General features: G+C 39.5%; 1 protein-coding gene across 1 annotated transcript in view; it reads left to right on the top strand.

Annotated features, from left to right (window-relative positions):
* Nucleotides 1-14,156, top strand: part of SKAP2 (src kinase associated phosphoprotein 2) — a gene marked incomplete at its 5' end in the record, with an annotated part of 151,879 nt that overhangs the window by 74,050 nt on the left and 63,673 nt on the right. The window contains 2 exons of the mRNA XM_081102291.1: nucleotides 10,653-10,730; nucleotides 11,977-12,060. Coding sequence (XP_080958417.1) covers nucleotides 10,653-10,730; nucleotides 11,977-12,060 — 162 coding nt within the window. The remainder of the gene's footprint in view (nucleotides 1-10,652; nucleotides 10,731-11,976; nucleotides 12,061-14,156) is intronic.

Here is a 14,156-nt window from a genome sequence, read left to right as displayed (position 1 = left end):
TTTCCCTTTAATCTTTTAAAGAAAGTCATTTTCTTGAAGATGTTTTCATTATGTCACAATGGGAAGGTTTTTTTGAGAGCTGTGTCTTGAAGGGTGAGCTGGAAGCTTCTAGACCAGTGATGGCGAACCTTTTGAGTTTGGCGTGTCAGCATTTTGAAAAACCCTAATTCTGGTGCCGTGTCACATATAGAAATTTTTTGATATTTGCAACCATAGTAAAACAAAGACTTATATTTTTTATATTTATTTTATATATTTAAATGCCATTTAACAAAGAAAAATCAACCAAAAAAATGAGTTTGCGTGTCACCTCTGACACGCGTGTCATAGGTTCGCTATCACTGTTCTAGACAGTGAGAGTAGGAGGGATGCCACAGTGGGACAGGTGAAGGGTGGTGCCTTCCGGGCAGGGTGGAAGCTGTGTGGGTGCATGAGACTTGGTCTGTTTGAAGAATACCCAGGTATGTGAGCATTCGCAGAGTTAGACTTTCAGAGGAGTTGAGAGGACTGTTTTCAAGTTGTATTATTTTACCATACAACTATACATATTGACTAAATTAGATCTGGGTTAGTGGTTGAAGCTTTTCTGGGTATGATATAAATACTATAATATATTTCATTTAAATATTGAAATTTAATTACTTAAAAACCTACATACATTTTGTTTTTCTTTTTCATTTAAAAATTCAATTATGTAAACTTTTAAATGTCATACATGCTTGTAACAAAGAAAAAAGTTGTTGTTTTTTCCACCAAAAATAGCTCCCTAGAAGTTAACAGTTCTGAGTATATCCTTTCAGACGTCTCCCCTCTGAATTATGCAAATGTAATTGTGCTCAAAGAAATGGAATCATTTATTTTTTTAAATGGGATAAGACGACATGTCACTCTAAAATTTATGGTTTTCAACTAAATATCATGAACATCTTTCTACATTAGTACATACCCTTCTACATTGATACACATAGATCTACATATGAATATTCAAATAATACACATTATTTTAAATGGTTTCATAATGCCCCTCTTGCTGGATATTTTCCATTTTCTGCTGTCACAAATAGCAGTTAAGTGACTATTCTGGCTCGTACACCATTATGAACTTGTGCTTTATTTACTTGTTTGTTTGTTTATTTATTTTTGTAGGGTAAATTCTTAGGAGTTGAATTCTTAGAGTCGAGCTCTCATCCACAGAGCTGCAGGAAGTTACACTCCCAGAAGCAGTGCATTTAAGTACTGTCTCTTTATGTCCTCCCTGTTATTTGATGTTATTACTTTTTTTTAAGTTTTAACTCTTTAGTTAAAAAAGTAGTTTCCTGTTTTAGTTTGTTTCTTTAGTTTTTGTGAAGTTTGTTTATTAATGCAGCAAAATTTGTGAGTACTAACTGTGCCCCCAGCACTAATCTGGGCGAGACAGTCATGATCTCCAAGCCCATGGAACCTGTATCTCCTTACTTAGTAAAGGGGAGGAGGATTATGATAAAGGCAATTAAGCAGTAAACACTCATCTTTTCTCATGTTTATTAACTTTTGTGCTTATTCTATGAATTGCCTGGTTCATATTCTCTACCTGATTTATTTTGACATCCACACCTTGAAAAAGTCATTATTTGGTAGATTAGTGTTTGATGAAGACAAATAGTATTTTGGAAGGACTTCCTGAAAAATATGTAGGGCGTCTATTCTTATAAGCGATCTATGATCTTATCCTTGAGTTTCACAGCGCTACTTGGGAGCTATGGACAGTACTTGGCAGCCTGGTTTTGTACTCCCTAGAGTTGCTTTACTGAAGTTTGCTTTGGCATTATGCTGTTGGCTTGATATGAGTGATGCTATACAAAGCAGCCCTATAAACTTTGATTTTACTTACTATAAAAATGTTATTGTGGACATTGAGAACACATGGGAGAAATTTCTTTCTCATTTCAGTACCAGGAACCAGGAATAGCTGTTGTATGTTCCTCCCTGAGCAATGATTTGTATTTATCTTATGGGCAATGAATCACACCATTTATTATTTTTTACTTCATGTTGGCTTGTTATAAAGCTTACAACTGAATTCTTGGCCCACCCTTGCTACGTGTAAATGACTTTGTAGTTTCAACTTGTTTTGTGTTCTAGCCTGACTTCTAGTTTTGCCTTTAATTGTAATATATATATATATATATTTACATTTGAAAATATGTCATTTATAGAGAAGTTCAAGAATAATACAAAGAATTTCCATTATACCCTTCACTCAGATTCCCTTAACATTAATGAATATTTTTCTACATAGGTATTTGTGCGTGCTCTCTCTCTCTCAAATCAATAAAAATAAATAAATAAATAAATAAATAGATAGATAGATAGATAAAAATTTCAAAAAGATTTGAAAACTAAAGTTAGAGATCAAGTAACTTATCTAAGTCACAGTAGTGGTCAAGCTGCTATTTGAACCCAGGATTTAACCACAATTCTAAGATGCAAAATCAGATCAGCATACCTTTATTGTGTTAAAGAAAAATATTAAATTAAAACCCAGTTCATAATTGTATATACTTTTTAAAAAATATCTTTTTATTGATTTCAGAGAGGAAGGAAGAGGGAGAGAAAGAGAAAAACATCAATGATGAGAGGGAATCATTGATTGGCTGCTTCTTGCAAGCCCCACACCAGGGACCGAGTGGACAACCCAGACATATGCCATGACCTCCTGGTTCAAAGGTCGATGCTCAACCACTGAGCAATACCAGCTAGGCTATATTTAATTTTATATTATTTAGAGCAGGGGTCCTCAAACTTTTTAGACAGGGGGCCAGTTCACTGTCCCGCAGACCGTTGGAGGGCTGGACTATAGTTTAAAAAAAAAACTATGAACAAATTCCTATGCACACAGTGGCGGCAAAAACACCCGGCGGGCCGCATAGATGTTTTTGGCGGGCCGCATGTGGCCCGTGGGCCGTAGTTTGAGGACCCCTGATTTAGAGCATCTGTTAAATTTTTGATTTATTTAGAATTTTATTTTAACTTAAAGAGAAAACTGTATTCCATTTTAAGCTTATATCTGATTTTCTCAAAGTAGTTATTTATCATAGACTCTTTTTTTTTTAAAAAAAGGCTATTGTTTTTCTGAGTTAAATTATTTTTTTTTTGCTTTAGAGAAGATGATTAAGATATAGGCAGATACATACATGCCCATATATAGAAAAATTAGTAGCCAATTTTTATGTATAATAAGGGGTACAGTAGACACAATAATAGTCCCCCAAAGAAGCGCACATCCCAGCCCTTGGAACCTGTAAATGTGTTGTTGCATGGCAAGGGGATGTGAAGCTGTAGGTGAAGTAAGGTTGCTAATCAGCTGACCTTAAAATAAGGAGATGATTTCGGTGGGCCCACTGTACATACAATATCCCTTAAATGGAGAAGAAGAAAGAGGGCAGAAGAATAAGAACCAGAGAGACGCCTTTGTGAGAAAAACTCAGCTAGCTACTGCTGGCTTTGGAGATGGAAGGGGCCAATAGCCAATGAACTAGGTTAGCTTCTGGGAGCAGGACAGCAAGGAAATAGATACTCCCCTAGAGCCTCCAGAAGGAACACAGCCCTCCTGACACCTTGATTTTAGCTCAATGAGACATTCTTTGGATTACTGACCTCCAAAACTATCTACACTAATAAAAGAGAAAAATGGTAATTGGCGTACGGCGATACCTTTTTCATTGGCTAATCAGGGCTATATGCAGATTAACTGCCAACTAAGATTGGCAGTTAACTGCCAACTAAGATTGGCAGTTAACTGCCAACAAGATGGCGGCTAATTTGCATATGTAGGCACAATGCAGGGAGGCAAAAGGGAAAGCAGGAAGAAGCCCCCTGCCACTGACAGTGATTGGAAACCCAGGGGGGAGCTAAGAGCTGGGGGGCAGGGCAAAGGCGGCCCTGGGGCCGCCTTTGCCCTGTCCCCCAGCCATGATTGGAGAATCAGGCGCCTTTGCCGCCCTGGCCAGTGATAGCAGGAAGTAGGGGTGGAGCCAGCGATGGGAGCTGGGCAAGGTCGAAGCTGGCAGTCCCAGGAGCTAGGGGTCCCTTGCCTGGGCCTAAAGCAAAGCCCACGATCGCGGTGCCCCCCGCTGCCACTGCAGGTCCCCGCTGCCCGGGCCGGATGCCTAGGCCAGAGGCGTTAGGCCTGGGCAGGGGCGGAGCCTGCAACCGCGGGGAACTGGGGGTCCCCTGCCCAGGCCTGACACCTCTGCCGGAGGCCTCAGGCCTGGTCAAGGGGCCGATCCAGTGATTGGTGATCGGAGGGTGATGAGGGTCAACTCCTCTGGCTGAGGCATCAGGCCTGGGTGGGGGGCGGAGCCGGGGATTGGGGGGATATGATGGTCCCCTTGCCCAGGCCTGAAGCCTGGGTCAGAGGCGTCAGGCTTGGGCGGGGGGTGGAGCAAGCGATCAGAGGGAGATGGGGGTGCCCTGCCCAGGCATGATTCCTGGGCCAGAGGCCTCAGGCCTGGGCGGGGGCCAGAGCCAGTGATCGGGGGGAGATGGAGGTCCCCTGTCCAAGCCTGACACCTCTGGCGGAGGCGTCAGGTCTGGGCAAGGGGCCGATCAGGCGATCGGAGGGTGATGGGGTCAACGCCTGAGGGCTCCCAGTATGTGAGAGGGGGCAGGCTGGGCTGAGGGACACTCTCCCCCCCCCCCCCACACCCAGTGCATGAATTTCGTGCACCGGGCCCCTAGTAAGATAATAAATTTGCATTAAGCCACTTAAAAAAAAAAGATATAGACAGATACAAAGTAATTGAAAAGTTACTCTATATAAGAGATAAAATTTTGTTTAAATTCTTTCCCTGAAATCTTATGATCTACTAGAGGCCCAGTGCACGAATTCGTGCATGGGTGGGGTCCCTCTGGGTGACCTGCAGGGATCGGCCAAAACCCGCAGTCCAATGCTGCCTGCAGCTCCTACCTGCCACTCCCACTCATCCCAGCCCCACTGTGCCTGCTGCGGACTCGCACCCAGTCTGGATTGGGAGAGGGTCACGCTGCCGCAGCAGCACTCGCCAGCCATGAGCCAGCCATGAGCCCTGCGTTTGGCACCCTCCCAAGGGGAGTGGCCTGTGGGATTGGACTGAAACCATCTCTCCGACATCCCCCGAGGGGTCCTGGATTGTGAGAGGGTACAGGCCAGGCTGAGGGATCATGGAAGGGCTCCAGGCATGTCCGGCCCCTCTCACTCAGTCCTGATCGGCCGGACCCCAGCAGCAAGCTAACCTACCGGTCAGAGCATCTGCACCCTGGTGGTCAGTGTACATCATAGCGACTGGTCGACCAGTCGACTGTCTTCCCCCTGGTGGTCAGTGCATGTCATAGTGACTGGTCGACCAGTTGACTGACTGCCCCCTGGTGGTCAGTGCACATCATAGCGAGCAGTTGAGCAGCCTTAGTATATCATTAGCATATTACGCTTTGATTGGTTGTTGGGTTGTTCTGTCATTTGGTCTATTTGCATATTACCCTTTTATTATATAGGATTATTTAAAAGTAGCCTTTACCAAAATGTAAAAGTGTAAAGGGTACTCTGCATTATAAATATATGAAATAGTAATCTTGTCTTTAGAGTGAAATTTCTCATAGTGAACCATATTTTTTAATGACTGATTCAGTATATTCATATGCTTCCATCCCTGTAAATAATTGAGGGAGTATTACAGGGGTTTCTACAAACAAGTAATTCTGGAATTTTTAGGTAAAACGCATTCTTTAATTCTGTAAGGAATAATTTTTATGTATTATAAAAATGTGATATCTTGTGGACTATCATTGGACCAAGGAATCAGGAATCTTAAAGAAATACTTTCTGTATATCTAATTTTATGAGCTAAGGATAGCAGTCCTATATTAAAAATTTATCTAAAAAAGCAGTCTTCAGAAATGTAATTAGGTAGTTCAAATTCTGGTCATACACTTAAGCACACTCTAAGGTAAAAGAAGCAGTTTTAATTGAAAGAGAAGGAAAATATAACTATGAATAATACTTTTAATCTATGGCTTTTTGACTATTATTTACTGGATATTGATGAACATACTTGATTTCAGATTCTTCTTAATTCTGACTCTTAATTATTCTCTTAATCATTCTATTATTGCCATTTGAATTTTACATATTTTGGTAGACTTCCATGAAAATTGGTAGCAGCCACAATTATATACGTATGTATTTTTTATTAGACTGAGAATAGGCCTTTAATACATCTTGATCATAAACATGAAGCATTTCCTGCATACATATAGCTATAATGTTAATAGCTAGTGTCTTCTTTGGTTTCAGACAGTCCTGTTTGAAGACATATTGGAACTCCCAGGAGGCATTAGGAATTTCCATTTCAAGAAGTAGAGCTAATAAAGGCAAACTTGAATTATCCTAATAGTTATTCAGTTTTTGCTTGGTAGCTTTCAAAGTGGCTTGCCACTTTATAGAGCTGGGAAAGACGAACAGATGGCAAACCTGTGAGTTGCAACCTCTGCTTTTGCCCTCAGTGTTACTACATGGGTCACTGTATTAGTGTTTAAAGCCTTGTCCCCAAGGCTTAACCCCTGGGAATTCTGTGGTCCTACTAATTAGAAGTTGACAATCTTTGTGTCTAAGCCCACTATGAGCCTTTTTTATTAAAGGGCATATTATGATAACCTTAGACATCAACTAGTTCTGGTGATGTCCTTTCTGAAAAGAATAATCGTGATAAGGGAAAAAATAAGCTCTGTGAAAGGACTATGCTGAAGTAAAATAGCCACTAGAGTTAGTAACCTTTTACTGACTGTAGTGGCTATTTTCTTACAGGTTACTAGAGGCCCGGTACATGAATTCGTGCATGGGTGGGGTCCCTCGGCCTGGCCAGCAATCAGAGTGATTGGGGCCTTCTTACCCAGTCCCGATCGGGGAAGCCAGCCTGGGCAGGACCACGGGAGATTGGCTGTGGGAGTGCACTGACCACCAGGGAGCAGCTCCTGCGTTGAGCATCTGCCCCCTGGTGGTCAGTGTGCATCATAGCGACTGGTCATTTAATCCACCGGTTGTTCTGTTGACCAGTCGTAATGGTCGCTTAGGCTTTTATATATATAGATTGTTTCATATGTCCATTGAAAATGATTTTATTTGTGCTACTAAAACAAATTGATAAAAAGATGTGAAATTCTAAATTTTTCATGTGAAGGGGAGAATTAATAGAATATGAAAAATATTAATTCATGTATTTATTTTCTTTATGGGTATTCTAGACCAAGGTCTCATTAAACCTTTAAAATGACATAAAACAAGTAATTCTATGCTAGACCTCCAGGAAGTTATCAGTTGCTTTACAAAAACTATATTGTGAACAGTTTCTACATTTGATATCTTTGAAAGTTGAACCCACTGGGGAGCAGGGCCATTTGTTAATGAAAGTACAAGGGAAAGTATTAGTGTGGATTTATTTCATGGAATCCTAGAATTAGGAGGGCCTTAGAGATAATCTAACCTAATTTTTTCATTATTTTAGATGAGGACACTGATAGCCAGAGAGGCTTAGTGACCTGCTGAAGGTCACACATTTGTAGAACTGGGGTTTCATTACAGACCTCTGTAACCTATGCCATGTATCTTGAAATCAATATTAATATAAAACTGAGATTCTGGGTATCTGCTATATCACGAAACCATTTTATTTAATATTGGTATTCATTAAGTTTAGGTTTCTCTTTCTTGTTAGGGCATAGTTTCTCTTTTTCGTTCTGCAGGCACACAAGTGAATTTTTGCAGTTAAAACCTTTTAGAATAATATAAGTGTCAGCAACTCTGTGTCTTTGTATCTATTGCAGAGGCTTTCAAATCAGGGAAAGTGGCACCTAAGTTTGTGTGTGCAGATGTGAAGTAACGGGTAATGAAATTGCACTTGTGGAATAGAGTTCTGAGTCAGGAGTGGCTCTGGGAACTGAAGTTCATTGACAAACTGTTTTCTAAAGCTAAGTACCCAATATACTCTTCAGCCAGAAATGCGTACAAGATCTTGGACATGATCTTGAAATATGTAGGAGATAAAACAGAAAGCATTTTTCTACCTTTATGCAAAATTATAATGCATGAAATACTGGAAATAATGGAATTCTTCTCCATTTTTTTCAGATTGCACAATTTAGTCTTTAACTTGCTGGTGGGATACATCCGCTATATACACAGTTTGTTTTTAAGGCAAAAGTTTCAAGAGACTCTAGAACTCTTGAGTTAACTTTTAAAAACAGTGTCCTCGTGAGTAAAATACCAATCTAAGAAAATTTGGATTCCACTACTGTCTCCTCCCCCACCCCCAACCCCACCCCGAGTTGCTAGGAATATAGTAGGCACTTGATTCGTGCTTATTTGAATCTTATTTGAATTCACGGTGCTCTTGTTACCATTGTGCATGTTTCAGACTTCTGAGTTGCAAGTTGGACAAAGACCCATTCCTTGCCTGCTCTTGTAAGGTGCTTTAGAAAGTAGGACCATTATAGAACCAATGCATGTTCATGTCATAAAAGGGAAACTAGTCTTGGTCAGTATGTGCTTGGTTCCTTAGGGTACTGAACGCTTACCCTTAAGCAAGCCCATGTAGTTGTCCTCTGCAGCAGAAACAGTCTGTTCCACACTAGTAGTTAATTCTTCTTCTTCCCTTAGTTATAATTGCTCTGTCAACCACTTTCACCTCACCGAAAGGAAATCTTTGAACTGCTTTTAAAAGAACTACTATGCTTAACTTGTGCAGTTACCAAATCATGCTTTTTCCCTTTTTCTCATTAAAATTCTCTAAGGAACATTGGTCTTAAATTTACAGGAGCATCTATTCATTCAAATTAATAGATACAGTTACACTAACATACAATTATTGAATTATAACAATAAAACCTAACATTTGATTGAATGTCTGCTATGTGCCAAAGGATTAAAGTTCAGAACTAAATTTATTTCGGGGACAAGGGTGTGAATTTTGATAGTGAAACAGAACTGATAATGTAATTGTGAATTTGTTAGAATGTTGTATATTTGGCTGTGTTGCGTGGTTTCTCCTGGTGAGATCATATAATTGTGGTGTTTGGCAGCTCTTCTTTCGTTACCTGCCAGATAGGTTTATATTAGCCTCCATAAGTCATTATACCTACATTTGTAGAGCCTTAATTCTTTGAATCAATGTGAATCTTCTTAAATGGTGGCATACTATCAATCATTGTAAGTATGAGGTCTAAATGTTGCGACAATTCATGTTTTTAAAAGGGAAGTTATTACTTTTTATATCTTGTTACAAAATTTCAATTTCTAACAAAAGTATTCAGTGTTTATATGTTTATGGTGCTATACAAATCAAATGGGTCTTTTAAGAACTTAAAATCTAGGGCGGGGGGAGGATGAGAGGGTAAAGGGGGTCAAGTATATGGTGATGGAGGGAGACTAGACTTCAGTGTTGAGCACACATAGAATATACAGATGATGTGTTATACAGTTGTACACCTGAAACTTATATAATGTTATTGGCCAATGTTACTCCAATAAATTTAATTTTAAAAAGCTAAAGTATCTAAAGGGATGATTATTATGAAACTTTTTAAAATATATATATTTTATTGTTTTTTTTACAGAGAGGAAGGGAGAGGGATAGAGAGTTAGAAACATCGATGAGAGAGGAACATCAATCAGCTGCCTCCTGCACGCCCCCTATTGGGAATGTGCCTGCAGCCAAGGTACATGCCCTTGACCGGAACTGAACCTGGGACCCTTGAGTCCGCAGGCCGACGCTCTATCCACTGAGCCAATCCGGTTAGGGCTATTATTAAACTTTTAAAAAAATTTACATGTGTATTAAACAAACCCTAGATATTGGGCAAATAGCAAAAAATGTTTAGACAAATGAATTTCTCTGTGAGTACAACCAGGAAGAGAGAATTTGGCTATGGGCTCAGAGAAACAAATTTTAGCATTTGCTTTTTGGGGAAAATCATTTTATGTTTTACTTGATAAGAAGAGGGATATCCAAGTAAGAGTCGGCATGTATCAAAATTCTTGAAGAGTTAATCCAACATAAATATAAAGAAGTGTACATGATTTATTTGAAATCTCTTTCAGGATTTCATTTCATTTATTTTTAATAGTTTCCTAGTCCTTTCCTTAGACCAGTGGTTCTCAACCTTCTGGCCCTTTAAATACAGTTCCTCATGTTGTGATCCAACCATAAAATTATTTTTGTTGCTACTTCATAACTGTAATGTTGCTACTGTTATGAATCGTAATGTAAATATCTGATATGCAGGATGGTCTTAGGCGACCCCTGTGAAAGGGTCGTTCAACCGCCAAAGGGGTCGCGACCCACAGGTTGAGAACCGCTGCCTTAGACTGTGGGTCAAAAAGTATTGCCCTTTAGAAATCATCTTGTTCCATAATATTGCTGTATTTGGGGGAGCATGATATATTAAGATATAGGAGTATAGAACTATTTTTTTTTTTTTTTTTAAGGAGGAGGAAAGGGACTAAGCTATGGAATGGGTCTGAAACAAAGCGTGGATTGAATTTATTTGGGTAATTAAAAGTACACTGAATCTAATGAGACCTGGGACTTGGTTTTTCTAAAATGGGTTGCTCACTACTTTCTCTTCTCCTCTACTTCCCACAGGAAACCAGTTTCCTCCCGTGGCAGCACAGGACCTGCCTTGTGTTTTTAAGGCTGGCTACCTTGAAAAACGCAGAAAAGGTAAACTAAGACTCCGATGAAAAATCTGAAAACGGTTTTATCCTTGGATAAAAGATGCTTGCAGTGTACATGTGGAGCCAGTGTTCTCGTTAGGTGATTGAAGAGTTTTAAGACTCTAAGAAAAATCTGGATGACATTATCCAAACCAAAAAGTACAGCTTTTAGCTTTAAATAATTTTTATAACCAACATTTGCTAGGTTTTTAGTTATCAACCCCAGTTATTTGTAATGATTCAGGAGCTGTCTCCTGCCTGTCAGAGGAAGGCGCGGGCCACGACTCTAATCTCAGGGATGGGATTTCTCACCACTGTCCGACCACCAAGCAGCAGGCTCTCCTGCGCCTCACCTCGCATACACTGCGCCTGCCGTGGTCCGGCCCAGCCTGGCCTGTTTTCTACCATTTTCTGTTGCTCATTCAGTGTTCCTCTCCATTGGCTATGATCATGGGGAGTTGACCATATGGTCTCACTCTGTCAACACCAATATATAATGGAAATGAAATACGGAGGAGGTGTGATGATACGGGAAATGAAAAGCAGAGTCTCTTCATTCCCATCCTGCTTATCTCTCAGGGACTCCCTTTGGGCCTTTCTATTTATATTCCATTTGCTTTCCTTAGCTTTCTTAGCCAACTTTTAAAGCTGAAAGAGACACTAGAAATAATCTAGTCAGCTCCTCCCCTTCCTTTTCATAACAGATGAGAAAATGAGACCCAGATGAATCCATTATCTGCAGGCTGTGTAGTCAAATGCTGTGTGGACCGTCCCCAGCAGGAAAGTTGGTTAGCGTCCTGTTGACCCCATAAACGTGGCAGGTCCAGCTCTGCCTCACTTTATTCCTTTTAGCTTTTTTTTTGTCTCTTGAAAAGAAAATACAAATGACTTAGTCCTAGAATTTTAGAGCTAAACAGGAACCTTAGAAATCATACTAACGAACATATCCTTTTACAATAAAGAACTGCCCGGCTGGCGTGGCTCAATGGTTGAGCATTGAACTATGAACCAGGAGGTCAGGGTTCGATTCCCAGACAGGGCGCATGCCCAGGTTGTGGGCTCAGTCCCCAGTAGGGGCCGTGCAGGAGGCAGACAATCAGTGGTTCTCTCTCATCATTGATGTTTCTCTCTCTCTCTCCCTCTCCCTTCCTCTTGAAATCAATAAAAGAAATATATTTTTAAAAAGAACTGGTGTTATGTTTACATATGTTATGTATATTATCTAAACTGTTTCCTTTCCCCCTTTATTGTAGATCACAGCTTTCTGGGATTTGAATGGCAGAAACGGTGGTGTGCTCTCAGTAAAGGAGTGTTCTATTACTATGGAAGTGACAAAGGTAGTATTGTTGTTCAGTTATCTACACTTCTATTGCATGAGGGCTTGGGAGCTATGGTTCACTCCCCCCCACCCCCGCCTTTTTTCCTGATACAGAGTAAACTGAAAACAGATGGAGAAAGAATAACCGAGAACTTTAATAATTATAGTCTAAGACTGATTTATAATACTTTTTTATTATTTGACAAATTCTCCAAATTCCAGAATGCTCTAAAAGTTAATACAATTATGTTTTATTGAATTAGCAGAGAGAGTAAAATAACTCTCTATGTCGCCTTTCACCTTAGGAAATATTTGTCATCCAAGGTACAGTTGTGGAATCTCTGGAGAAGTTAAGACCATTAGGATTGTGAGAATTTAGCTATTTAAGCACTTCAGCTATATTAACTTGTCTATGCGGTAAGGTACTATTATTAGTCCCATTTATTTTACTATTTGAAAAACTGAGAACAGAGAGGTTAGGTAACTTGTTCATGGTCACAGAGCAGGTAAATGGCAGATCTGGGCTTTGAACCTAGCCATAATGGTTAGAGTGCGTACTATTAACCATTATTGTCACTATATTAATTTAGAAACAATAAGATATACCTTATAACTTCATTTGCTAATTAACAAATCTCTTAGTCATAGTTTACATAATTTTAAGTTCATTATTTGAACAAATAAAGTCATAAAATATTGAAATTTAAACAGTATAAGTTTTTATTTTTCCTAGGAAAAGAAGGTCAGAAGTTGAATATTATAGAGTAAGGGTCATACAGAAATAGCTAACATTCATTTCCATAAAGGACACTTAAGGAGAAAAGAAACATAAAAGTTTAATATCACTGAATAGAAGCTTTCCCATGGAATTCTTAACAGTGTTGTCACTTGTGTTGTTTGGAAATTTATGTTTTATTTGACATTATTTGCATATTTTAGTTTTTTTCTTATTATAATACTAGAGGCCCGGTGCACGAAATTCTTGTATGGGTAGTGTCCCTAGGCCTGGCTGGCGATCAGGGCCCATTGGGGCCTTCAGGCTGCCAGCTAGGGCCTGCCTTCGTTCCATGCCGCCCCCTGGTGGTCAGCACACATAATAGCGAGCAATCGAACTCCTGGTCTCCTGGTCGAACTCCCAAAGTGACACTTTGTATATTAGCCTTTTAAATATATAGATTAGGCAGAAATGATGAGCCTATTTCAAATAAATTTGAAATACATGCATGATTCTAGAAGTTGATCTCACCTTTTGACTAATAGAGTTAACAAATTAAGAATTAATTTAGTTGGTAGTTTGCATTCTGTCAATAATTTATATGTTCAAATGTAATAATGCCATCAATGGAATATAAACTATAAATAACTATTAACAGGCAACCTTCTTTCTTCTGCTAAGGGAAGTAGGTGATTTTGTCCAAAAATTTAGAGCCCAAATTTAGTTGATTATCATACGTCATTTACGTGCATTACTATTATAGAAATACTAGAGGCCCAATGCACACAAAATCCGTGCACGGGGCGTGGCCCTCGCAGCTGTGGCGGCTTGCCTCGGACCTCACAGCCCCAGCTTTGTCTGGAAGGTCGTCTGGCTGTCTGGTCTAATTAGCATATTACGCTTCTATTATTATAGATAATTTTGTACAGCATCATGAATTGAGATCGAGATCTTACTTTTTTTTATAAAGAAATATCCTCGATTTTATAAGACCAGAGGAGGGAGGTTGCAACACCTCATGGTTTGGTTCAGTTAGGCTTCTCATTTCTAATTTCTTTCACAATCAATGAATACTAATGTCTGTTTCCTCCACCCAGTCCTAACTGGTATATACCCACTGTTAGGGCAGGGATTCACCAGTTTCACAAAAACCTCAGGAATGTTTATATTTATTTCAAAGGCTAATGTTCATTAAATAAATTCGAGGGCTTTTTTGGGTGGTGGTGGGGATATTAGTTAAATTTCCATATCTAGTCTTATTTGTTGAAACCTTTTGGTAACAACATTCTTTGTAATTTGTGTTTTTAACTACTTTGTGATCCATTTAGCCAGCTGTACCACCATTGCTTTTAAAAAATTATTATTCCAGCATTCCTTTCTTATGTGGATGCGTGAAGATC

The sequence above is a fragment of the Myotis nattereri genome (assembly GCF_964212035.1).
Source record: "Myotis nattereri genome assembly, chromosome: 11".
Lineage (NCBI taxonomy): Eukaryota > Metazoa > Chordata > Mammalia > Chiroptera > Vespertilionidae > Myotis > Myotis nattereri.
This window is presented reverse-complemented; position numbering and strand designations above follow the sequence as displayed.